The 12,147-nt window shown below is 51.8% G+C and overlaps 1 protein-coding gene across 9 annotated transcripts in view; it reads right to left on the bottom strand.

Annotated features, from left to right (window-relative positions):
- BCORL1 (BCL6 corepressor like 1) overlaps nucleotides 1-12,147 on the bottom strand; it is a 61,667-nt gene that overhangs the window by 26,433 nt on the left and 23,087 nt on the right. For all 9 annotated transcript variants that reach the window (XM_044763434.2, XM_044763432.2, XM_044763433.2 and 6 more), the window contains 4 exons: nucleotides 11,193-11,283; nucleotides 7,641-10,913; nucleotides 2,858-3,023; nucleotides 1,429-1,509 (listed from right to left, as the gene is read on the bottom strand). In XM_044763434.2, coding sequence (XP_044619369.1) covers nucleotides 1,429-1,509; nucleotides 2,858-3,023; nucleotides 7,641-10,913; nucleotides 11,193-11,283 — 3,611 coding nt within the window. The remainder of the gene's footprint in view (nucleotides 1-1,428; nucleotides 1,510-2,857; nucleotides 3,024-7,640; nucleotides 10,914-11,192; nucleotides 11,284-12,147) is intronic.

The raw sequence follows: 12,147 nt of genomic DNA, 5'->3' as shown, positions 1-12,147 counted from the left end.
CTCAGGAAAAGCAAAGCAAGGAGTCCCTTTCCTGTGACACAGCCTGGTTTAGCCCCACCCAAATGCTCCTGGCCAGGCCCTCTTCCCTTACACTGACCCCACCTCCTATTGAGCGGCCGGCTGAGAGTCCAGGGGTGGAGCTTTCTTCCTGGCACCTCCCCCTGCCCCACAGCAGCTGTTCCTCCCCACTAGGCAGGCACTTCCCCTCTTCTCCTCACCACCCCAGGACGATAGTAGCTTTCCTGTCCTCCTCTGCCACCTTGCCAAGAGGCCATTTTCCTCCCCACTCTTCCCTTCAACTCTGCTCACAACAAAAGTACAATCCTCAATTGGCCCAGGAGATCTGACATCTTCCTCAGAAGCAGCTGAGACACCAGCATCTTTCCCCCAAGGCCCAGCTATTAACTGGACGATCCCCAAACCCAGGGAGGTCAACAGAAGAAAGAAATGGTTCAAGGCAGACAGCGTGGCCCCTGACCAAAGCTTCAAGTCAGTGAGATCGCTTAAAGACAGCAAATAGCGAGCAAACTTTCCGTTATATAGACCAGGCAGGGAACGAAGTGTTCCGGTTAATCTAATATTCTGGTTAATACAGAATCACCATAGAGATCACACAAGGATCACCAATTTCCAAAGAATCAAATAAAGTACAATGTGTTTAACGCTAAAATGAGACTGGCCATAACGTAATCGCTCTTTGATGATTCAGAGGACACTTCAGGATTTTGCGAGGCCTCCAGGCTATCATTACAATCCCCAATTACCACTGTGCTCTCATGTGCTGAGGTGCCAGTTAATAGAATGTCAGATAACTGAGTTTACACTGCGCCCCGCTTCCCCATTCTACCCACTCTGCATGGAAATCTGGGTGAACGGGGGCAACCATTTCCAGAGCTACGTACCAACATGGAGGCTAGCAGACAACAGTGGTGGCTGGAAATGGCTACCCATTTTTAGACACTGGGGGTTGACCAATATAAATTAAGGGGACCAAATGTGATTCTGCTGGCCATGATGACTCAATGACCATTTCTAATTTTGATGATGCCTGTCACATAGGGAACTAAGACAGAGGCCCAAAGGTTAAAGGTCCGTGCTGAGATTGGCCCCAATATTCATGAGATGCCAAAGGTTGGAGTAGAACCAGTTTTCCTGAGTGGCACAGGCCTTTCCTCTTTCCACCACTGGCTGCCAACAAGAGATGTCAAATCTCTATCCTGAAAAGTTAAGCAAACAGTCCTAAAATCATGGGCCATGCCCTCCATCCCCACCCTGGGCTCTCTTGTCTCTGCAAGGAGCTGGGCATCTTGGCAAAGGGAATCAAATTCCCAACTCTCCACCTGGGCCGACGGCGAAATTGCTCTACCAGATTTCGACCTCTCTTTGCAGAGAAGTACCAAGACGGGCCACGGCCTCGGACTCACTCACCAGACTGACTGCGTGTCCGCGTGCTCAGGACCACAGGGATGAAGTCACGGAAACTGCTCTTTGCTTTCTTCTCCAAGGAACCTGGAGTGATGTGTCATTTCGGGGCAGAAGGCAGAAACATCACAATCAGTCTAAGGACTGGAAAGCCCCACTGAGAGGCTCAGATGGAAAAATCAAGGGAGGGTTTGTGTTTTCCCTGGGTTACATTTATTAGCTCCCCTTATGCTGCTCTCACCTACGTATCTCTTTTAGAGAAGGAATGTTTCTTGGTGGTTTTCAAAAACTTGGAGTTGGGTCATTTTTGCTGACACCAAAAAAGGCAGTGCGTGGAATCGATTCTCCAGCAAGCCAGAAAGTAGAAGGCCTGGCTGCCTGTATGACTGTGAGGCTGTTGCACCTCCACAAAGTTATAACTGAGCTGGAGCAGGTCCCAGAGAAGGGCAATCTCGCTGAATCTTAGAGGATTGAGTGACACAGGGAGATGGGAGCAGGGAGTGGTGGACAGAAGGAAACTGCTATATAAGAACAGACTAGAAAGAAGCAGGTCACGTCAGATGAGCAAGGCCATGAACACAGGCTACTGTGGGCAGGAATACTTGGGCTTCTCTCTCTGATGAGGGTGCCAAGAAACTATTAGTGGCAGGGCCTACAGGTTAAGTACACACCTCCCCACCCCAAACATCCTGTGTATCCTTAAATAATAAGAGTTTAGGATTTCTTTTTCTTTTTTTTTTTTTTAAGTAGGCCTTTTGGTGAGGAAGATTGGCCCCGAGCTAACATCTGTTGCCAATCCTCAAAGCCGGAGTACATAGTTCTATATCCTAGTTGTAGATCATTCTAGTTCTTTCATGTGGGATGCCACCACAGCATGACTTGGAGAGCACTGCGTAGGGCTGCACCCAGAATCTGAACAGGCGAACCCAGACCGCTGAAGCAGAGCACGCGAACTTAACCACTATGCCACCAGGCCAGCCCCCTGGGATTTCTTGAAACTCTGCTAACTTGCTAGATAGCTATTAATTTTTAACTTTTTATAATGGAGTTTTCAAATATACCAAAGGTGGAGAAAACAGTGTAATGATCCCCCATTCTGCTGTTTTGGTCTCAATTGTCATTAAACCTGTTTCTTCTCTGAGCCTAGACCCAGTGTAGAGTAATGGGCTGGCTATTCCGTTGTAGGACTGACTTTTGTCTGTCTGAAAACCATCTCCTTCAGCCTTCAGAAAGTGCCTTATTCTAGCAACCAGGGTGAGCAGAATAAGCCCCTTGTCCCTTCTCCCTTGCCTTTGATTTCAGAGGTGTCAATCAGATCTTCCTTCCATCATGAGGAAGTCTCACTTTTCTGGTCTGTCTTGGAGCCCCTCCCCCCAAGCCGCCATAGAAATCCCTCTGCAGCCCAGCCTGGAGGGCCAGGACCCGCGGAGCCTACCTTCCTCGTGGCCATCAGCTCGTTTTCCTGGAGACTGGGACTCCGGCTTTGTTGGCTTCCGGTGCTTGTGCTTTACCCTGACTCCATTGTGCTCTTTTCCTGAATCTGGAGCCCCCCTGGGGCTTTTCTTGGTAGGTTCCTGGGGGTCACTAGGCGGCTTCCGGCACTGTAGAGAGGTAGAGAGAGTCAGGACTGAGGTCAGTTTCGCTTCTGAAGATAGCTCACCTAATGTTGAGCCCTGTGCCCCGTTTCTGACACACGGACAGGAGCTGCCCAGGTGGGGGCCCGGGGGAAGGGGCCGCCTGCTGCCTTCCACAGCGGGCTACAGAGGCTTTTTTGGACTGAATCCAGCGCCCTAGTTAATCCCCATAGACATCCACATCCCATCATTTTAAACAGGTCTACAGAGTCTACATTCACAAGCTGAATAAACACCCCAAGCCACTTTAAAAGGTGCAAAGTCAGGCGCCATACTCTACATCCAAACAGCAGTAGCGAGCCGGGCAGAAGACAAACGTGTGTCTTCCGCAGGTTGGGTGACCACACTGTTGGAATCCCTCCACCGTGGGTACTGACACCACCGACTGAAGATAATTCTCAGCACGGGCCAACTCAAGAAAAATGGTCTATTTTCATGTATAACTTAATACCAGACAACAGATTCAACTAAGGCAAGAAGAAAGGCACAGCACAGGAGCAATTCGAATCTCCCCATACTTACACAAGACACTTTCAGGGCCTGTTCAAGGCCCGGGCACTGTTATTAATCATGCCACTTTATACTCTGCCGCATTCTCAACTCTTCAAAATGCTCTCTTCTCTACTATTTTATTTGATCTTCCCAACAACCCTGAGAAGAAAGCTACTATCATCCCCATTGAACAGACAAGGAAACTGAGGCTCCAGGACAAGAGGTTAAATGATTTGTCCGGGGCAACACACAGCCCAAGGCATCCACTTGCTCAGGGGCTGCCACTTACCAGGCAGACCTGCAAGTTAGCTCATTTGGGCTTGCAGAGAGAAAGTGGCAGAGCTGGGACCAAGACCCAGGGCTCCTGGCTCCCAGCCCCGGCCTCTTCGTATCAGCTCTCATTCCCTCTCCTTTCCTACTTGTGTCCTCAACTGTTTATGCTCAGCCCACTCACACCTACTGCCCAGTGCATCAGATAGGCATGATGCTTGTGCCTGCACACCACAAGGACACTCTCGGCCTAACAGTCACATATTCTCACAAGCTTTGAGGTCTCTCAAAGCCATTAAACAAGAAATAGGGCAAGGTAGGGATTTCCAGTATTCTAGTATCCAGGGAGTGCAGAATAAGAAAACGTTTTAACAATCAAAGCAGGCCCAAAGAAGAACTGTCTCCCCCCAAGCACATCCACACACCACCTTCTTAAGGTTATCAGTGTCCAGCTTCAGCTTAGGGGATGGCAGATACCTCATTGACGGAACATCTTCTGGGGTGTGGGGGGAGGGAGAGAGTGTGTCTCGATTCTGCAGAGACAGGGAGTCTCCGCTCCCCATCGAATTCCAGGGACTCGGACTATCCCATGACCTCCTCCTGCTCCATATTCAGCAGAAGGCTGAGCTTAAAATTCAAGTTCAGCTTGTTGCCACTTCCTACAAACCAAAGTGTGAGGAGAAAGAATCGGGGAAGAAAGAGGAAGATGGGGGAGTGCTTCGTAAAGTCTGACCTTCAGGTATGGCAGGAGAGAAACCACTTTAAGTCAAGGTGAATGAAGTTCAACGCACATAAATTTGAACATGTCCTATTTATTTCTGAATATCATTTTTAGCTGGCTCTCAAGTACAGATCATTAACTTTTACTTCCCAAGATAGACAAAAACAAGTAAAACAGAACATCTAGAAGGGATTTCTGTCTGTATCTTCTGCAAAGGCAGCACTGAGAGTAAAAATATATTGTACACTCCAACTTGGGCAAAAAGTTGGGAGGGTGGGGAGACCGCGGAAGACAAATGTTCCAGTTAACAGAGTTTTCAAAGGTTTTCCAAAGGACAAGTAGACAGGAAGATACACCCAACACCAGACGAAGAACTCTGCTGATGATTCAGAAGGCCCTTCAGGATTCCACAAGGCCTGGGGGCAGGTGGCGCTGGAGACTGGAGACTATTCTGTTCTTGGCCAGACCCTTGAAAGGGGCTGTTTGGAATTAACCCTTCATCTTAGTTTGCTTGCCAATGGTTTCTTTCTCAGAGAAACACAAGAAGAGGAAGATCTAAATTGTTTGGTCTCTCGAAAAGTGAACATTTAGTAAATCATTACAGGCAGTCGCTAAGGGCTGCTTCCAGGCCTCTGATCCTGTAACTTTATTGTCTGCCCCGTGCATCTGTCAGCGGGCCCAGGGAACTGTTCTCCTAATACAGGAAGGGGCATGCCTGCCTGTTACTGAGTCATCTGCAAGACATAAGCTCCATGAGGGCAGAGACCATGTCTATTTTGTTGGCAACACTCACAATAACAGCAGCAGCCAGGAACACTGAGCACTCACTATGTGCTAGGCACTGTTCTAAACGTTTACATATAATCATCTCATTTAGTCTTTTTTAACATAGGCTTTGTTGACATATAATTTATTGAGATACAGCGCACAATTCATTTATTTAAGTTTACAATTCAATTGTTTTTCGTACAGTCATAGAGTCATGTAACTATCATCACTATCTAGTTCCAGAACTTTTTCATCACCCCAAATGGAAACCCTGTACCCATTAAGCCGTCACTCCCCAATTCCCCATCCCCTCCAGCCTTAGGCAACCACTAATCTACTTTTTGTCTCCGGCGATTTGCCCATTCTGGACATTTCACATCATCATCTCATTAAATCTTTATAAGCCGTATAAGTAGGCACTACTATTGTCTCATTGTACAGATGAGGAAACTGAGGGCCAGAGGGATTAAGTAACTTGACCAATTATCACACAGCTTGGAAGAAGTAGAGCCAAGATTCAAACTCAGGCACTGGACCTGGCTCCAGAGAGCACACTCCTCATCAAAATGCTGGGCCATCCTCCTGAAGATGGATTCCCACTGCCTGGGAGAGACTGGCATGTAGTAGCTGATCAACAAATGCTTGCTAAGTGGTCAGCGAAACAGCAATACACAAGGAGAGTGGGAGATAGTGTGGCATAGCTGAAGATGAACATGAACTTTGGAGCCAGTGAGCCCGGAGTTTGAGTTCCAGTTCTGCCATTTAACAGCTGTATAACTTTGGGTAAGTCACCCACTCAGTCTGTTTCCTTCATTTTCTTATCTGTAAATTGGGTATAACCTTAACCTCATAGGGTATTGTAAGGATTAAGTTAAATAACATATGTAGGAAGCACTTGGTATATAGTAGGAGTTCGACAAATGTTAACAACTATAACAACATGAATTATTATATTCTTAGTACCACCAAGGGCAGATCGCATTTACCTGAGAAAATGCTATAAATATGCTCTCCTACATCATGACCTATGTTCTGACTTGGCATGTCTCTGCCATACAGAGGGGGCTGTGAGGTCACTGAGAAAAACCCACCCAAACTCTATCCCTGGGGTTCTTTTTTTTTTTTTTTTAAGATTTTGTTTGTCCTTTTTCTCCCCAAGAGCCCTGGTATATAGTTGTGCATTTCTAGTTGTGGGTCCTTCTAGTTGTGGCATGTGGGATGCCGCCTCAGCATGGCCTGATGAGCGGTACCATGTCCACGCCCAAGACTCGAACTGGCGAAACCCTGGGCCGCCGAAGCAGAGCACGCAAACTTAACCACTTGGCCACAGGGCCGGTCCCTCCGTGGGGTTCTTAACCTGGAGTCCACGGGTGGGTTTTGGGAAGGAGGTGGGTCCATGAACCTCCTGAAATGACTGGCAAAATTCTGAGGTCATGTTTCTGGAGACAGGGTCCACAGCTCTCATCAGCTCCTCAAAGCGTTTTACAGTTCAAAAAAGATTAAGAGCTTCTGCCACAAAGAAATTCATGGTGCTCCAGCTAGAAAGTTACTCATTAGTGTATATCAACATCCAATTTGAAGACTTGTTAACATAACTTCAAATTAATCCAAATTTGGAATAAGCCCTATCCTCAACTGCTTCAAGAATCTCCTTGGATCACCAGTGGCCTCTGGATCCCCTCTAGAGGACCACTGGATTCAAGTGGAGTCCTCTGGCCCACCTTTTTGCCTAGAACTTTGGCACCATCCTTAGCCTATTAAGAACCCAGACCCAGATGCCCACATGCCTTGCACACCAAGTTCCCAGTGGGCTGAAACCCAAAGCTGCCACCCCAAGCATGAGGCAGGAGGAAACGGGTGGATGAGCCCAGAAGCCAAACTGGCTCTGGCCCCACAAAACTCCAAGCAAATCCTGAGCAGGCTCTCCCAGTGGTCAGAGAACAACCCTGGCAAAGGCCCCTTTCCTCCCTAGGCCCCAAGTTTTCAAGGCCGACGGCAGTCTCAAAAAAGGAAGAGGAAGAATTGTTCTGCAGGGAAGGGCCTGTTATTAATTGATTTCCCTCACCGATACCTTCTTCCGCTTTCCAACCTCATCTGGGACAATGGATTCCCTAGCCTCAGGGACCGAATCATTTCCCACATCCTACAAAATACAAGCCAGCCCCTCCCCATGTGCAAACACCATATATGGAGAATATGACTTAGATAAGGGACAGCAGGTCATTATTCACATTACACAAGCCTTCCAATCAGTTGGGTTCACAGAGCTACTCAAGAATGCCATCACGTCACAGGTTGACCGGCCCTGCTCTCAACCTCTGCCCGGCACTCACCTTGGGTCCGTGAGAACTCCGGACTATGGCCTTGGCTTGTGGCTGTGGCTCCTCACCATCCTTTTCTTTGCTACACTTCATTTTCTTGGGTGGCAGAGATTCAGTCACCCCATCGGTCACCACCGAGTCTGGCTGCCACTTGTTCTTGCAAGCAAAGACGCCTATGCTTTCCTGTTTCACTCGAGCCTGCCCGGCCTTACTCCGAACTTCAGCTTGGCCCCGCTGGGGAGCTGCTGGGAGGCCATCGGCCCGGAAGCAGGTGGCTAAATTGAAGACCACATCACCGTCCACCTTCTCCATTTTCACCCGCCCCAGGTCCACCTGGCTTCCAAGCTGTGAAAGCTCTGTGCTGGAGCCCCTCTTGCCGCTCGGGACCACATCCAAGATAAGTTCCTTGGGGCGGCTGTCATGAGGTAGCAAAGGCAGCTCGGGCATCTTGCGCAGGTTCTGGGGGGTGGCCAGGACCAGCTCATGGGACATGTAGGTGGCCAGCACTTGGTTCTTAGGCTTTGTGTCTCCTGCCAGCTTCAGACCACAGGCCCCCTGGGGGCCTTCCATCTTAGGAGTGCCATCAGGGCAGAGGTGGCTCTCTGATTCCTCAGGCCCCTGATTCACTCTGATGTCCCCACCGCTAGGCTGAACTGACAGCGCCAGGGTCCCTGTCTGAGGGCTGAGAGTCAGGAGGACAGGGTTGACTTGTTCTTCGTAAGGCTTGGCAGCAATCCGGCAAGTTTTGTTCTTTGTGCCAGTGTCCTGCTCTGGAGCAAAGGGGCCCCCAGGCCGTGGTTGCCCCTCAGGAAGTCCATGCACAGCTTCACTGGGGCCAAGAGAGGGCACACCAGAAAACTCAGAAACAACGCTGGTGGGCTTGATGGGCACCCCCTGACTGGGGGTCAGCTGCCCCGCACTGGAAATGCCAATGGAAAGCAGAGACGCTTGGTGGTATGGTGACCAGCCAACAGGCAGGACCTGGGTGCTGGTGGGTTTCCCGTTGACTGAACACCGTGGGTAAATATTTGCTGGCCCTGTGGGCTTCCACAGAGAGAGCTCCTTGGTTTGGCATCCAGGCAGCCCAGGGGCGATGCGGGCTGGAGTGTAACGTTTGACTGTGCTTGGCTGTCCCTCAGTCCCAGCCTGGCTGCCCTTTTTGCCACAGGGGGCACCGGTGCTCTTAGGCTCTCCTTGATCGATGATGGAGATGGGCTCCTGCTTGGGGAGGTGGCGGGGGTCTCGGGTGAGGCCCAGGTTGGGGTCTTTGTTCAGCAGCAGGGAGGCAGGCACTGGGTTGGCCACTCCCACGTAGGTGCCAGGAATGGTGCTGATCAACGCAGTTGAGTTCTTCACCCAGGTGCTTGGGTCCCCATTTCTCACAATCTCAGGAAAGATGACAAAGGGCGAGGAAGTGGAGCCCAGGCATGAGGTGACATTGCTGCTGGCAGCCTGGGTTGTGCGCTGAGACCTAGATAGGACTGTGGAGAGGAGGGCCTTGCTGCTGGTGTGCACAGGGGTCAACACAGGCATGGGGGGTGTCTTGCGTTGGTTCGGCAATGGAAGCTTCTGGCGGTTGGACTTGGAGGAGAGGTCGAGGGGCATCTCGCTGCACTCGGGTGGAGAGGCCATCTCTCGCTCCAGCTGTGGAGGTGACTTGAGGGGAGAAAAGGTGACAGAAGTCCCTTCTGTTTGCTGCTCGGTGCCACCTGGCATCTTGGCGGGGTGCGGTGGGGCGGAGCTCACACTGGGGGCTGGCAGCAAAGGTTGTGGAGTTGGAAGCACCTTGGCAGAAGCGGTAGAGAGGGAAGTATCTGCCAAAGGCCCAGAGACCCCATCTGGCGCAGGCTGGGTGCTGGTGCTGCTGGATGGGGAAGCACAGGGAAGCCTGTTCACCTCCAGAGAGACCAGCTTGGAATCTGAAGTCAGAGGCCGGGCCACAGAAAATGCATATGGGTAAGACCGTAGCTCTGGGGAGGCCAGAACACCAGGGAGACACCTGTCCTGCAGGTAGGATGGCAGGACAGGGAGTGTAAGAGTGGAAGAGACCCCCAGGGTGGTTGGCAGTGTGGCCACACTGAGTGGCTGCCCACAGCTTGGAGGCGGGATATATACCAGCGGCTGGCTCGGGGTCAGTACTGTCCCTGGCTGAAAGGACAGGGGGACTTTTTGCATAGCTGGTGCCTGAGCTGCAGGAAAACACACTCGACTCAAACTAAAGGAGGCTGAGATGGGTGCAGAGGTGGGAATAGCAGTTGGTGTGGCAGCCGGCATGGGCGTGGGGGCTGGAGTAAAGATTGGGGCTGGGGTGGGTGCAGGCACTGGCGTAGGAGCAAAGGCAGGGATGAGGGTGGGGGTAGAAGGAGGGCCAGAAGATGGGGTTGGGGTAGGCATCGGCACTGACGGAGGGGCGGGAGCTGCTGGAGGTGTGGATGCCGGCATGGGAGCCAGAACTGGAGTGGGGACAGGCGCAAGGACCAGGGTCGGAGCAGAAGGGGGCACAGGAGCTTGGATCAGAGCCAAGGGAGGAGCTGAAACTGGGACTGAGATGGGGGTAGGGGCTGGAGCCGACAGGGGAACGGGGCCGGAGGGGGGAGCAGAAGCTGGTACGGGCACCAGGACTGAGGCCGAAACTGAAAGGGGGTTTGAATCAGAGATGAGTGTGGGCACTGATGGTGGTGCCGGAGCCAGAGCCGGGACTGGTGCTAAGGGAGGGGAAGGAGCCGGAACCGAAGTGGCAACCTGGACAGGAACTAGCCCAGAATGGGGCACCGGGGCGGGAACGGAGAGGGGAACCTGGAATTGATCCGGAACAGATGGGGGGACAGAGGCCGAACTGGGAGCAGGGGGGCAGATGGGAGCTGGCAGCGGACTGAAGTTGGTGGTAACCAGAGGCAGGGTTCCCTCCACAGGGACTCCAGTTCCGAGAGTTGCCAAAATGAAAGTATTCTTCTCCCCGACACCGTGCCGAGAGTCCAAGGCCTTTACCCCAGCTGGTGAGCAGTCCACCTGTTTGCTCATTTGGGTGCTGAGGGGAGTCCAGGAGGAGTCGGCCCTGCTGCTGCTGGCCTCAGTGCTGTCAGCAGCGGGAGGCTTGAGCCCGTCTCCTGGGCTGCTCAGTGGCACCAAGAGGCCTTCAGCCTCTGCCACATTCCCAGCATAGTCCATTTTTGGCTGGGGGTCGTCAGGCTTGTCCTCTGACTTGTGCCCAAGTTTTTCTGTTGCACTGCCATCTGGGTCTGCCCCCCGGGCATTGCTGCCACTTCCAACTGCTGTGAGCTCCACCTGCAACGACAGAGCAGCATGCCCATCTTAGCTGGCTCTCTGTGGATGCTACAAGTGTCCCAAGGCCCGGGAGAGGCGACTGCTGGTCCTCTTTGCCACTCGACCAACCACGTCTCGGAAGAAGCAAAGAGAAGCTGGCCAATTTCTGTCTCACATACAGCAACTCCTGGGAAATACCCTGGCCCTTCCTGCTCCCTTTCTTGGGATGGCAGGCTGGGCATGTCACCCAGGCAGTTCAGCTCCACCCTTAAGCGGGTGGCATGTGGCTCCTTTCCTTACCTTGGAAAAACTGCTGCTGACACAAAACTCCTGAGATCCAAAGCGCTGGCAGTCACCTGTCGTGGACTCCTCATCAGAAAGAGGTGCTCTTCTAGCATGGGAGACACAACCAGAGAAGGGCCATGAGGCCTAGTCTTTGGGCCACCGCCACCTTCCCCAGAATGTCCCCTGCCTGCCTGGGTTCCCATAAAATCTTCCCGTCTCACTTCCCTTGGTCGCTTGGGGGAAATCAGAAGGAACTTGGGGGTCCAGGTCACAAACCGGAGCCTCCACACTCAGCTTTGCAAGTTCCTGCAAAGGAGCCCGATCTGACTCGACCCTCCTCCTTGGGCCATGGATCTTGTTTTCTAGGGCTCTCGCCAGGAGTGTGGAGAACACCACAGCATCTTTGCCCTATTGCCTGAGCTTACCCGTCAAGGTGGCCATCCAGGAGGTAGCGGGCATTGCCAAAAGGGGAGAGGTGAATCACAGACGATCTCAAAAGGCATGCAAACTGCTTTTCTCTTAAATGGGATCTTATTTTAAGTCTATATGGGAAGCTGGCTGCAGCGCCATAAGGGTAACCCTTTTCTAAGACAAATAACCACCTCCATTGCATTTCACGTTCTAAATCTGAATCATCACCTATTCACCTGCTGGGCTTGCCTAGAGCAGATACACATTTATTAGCACATGCAATGGTACTGATTCGAGGCCACCAGGTCACTGGGTGCTAAGGGGCATCTCCAAGGCATGACTTCTTTCCCCTCAGGGAGCCTCCTCCTGTTTTCTAGAGTTCCACCAGGTTCCAGCCAGTGCCCTCCCTCCTACCCTTCTACCCATGCCTGCATCCCGCCCCTGGCCAGCTCCCCACTCTCCTCTTGGTCTCCCAGTGCCACCGCATTCTCTCCCATCCCAAAGAGAGGCCTTCAAGGCCACAGACCCCAAAATCAATTTGGTACATTGCAGAGGGAAG

The sequence above is a fragment of the Equus asinus genome, chromosome X (genome assembly GCF_041296235.1).
Source record: "Equus asinus isolate D_3611 breed Donkey chromosome X, EquAss-T2T_v2, whole genome shotgun sequence".
NCBI classification, from domain to species: Eukaryota; Metazoa; Chordata; class Mammalia; order Perissodactyla; family Equidae; genus Equus; species Equus asinus.
Note: the sequence above shows the minus strand (reverse complement) of the source record. Positions and strands in the feature narration are given on the sequence as shown.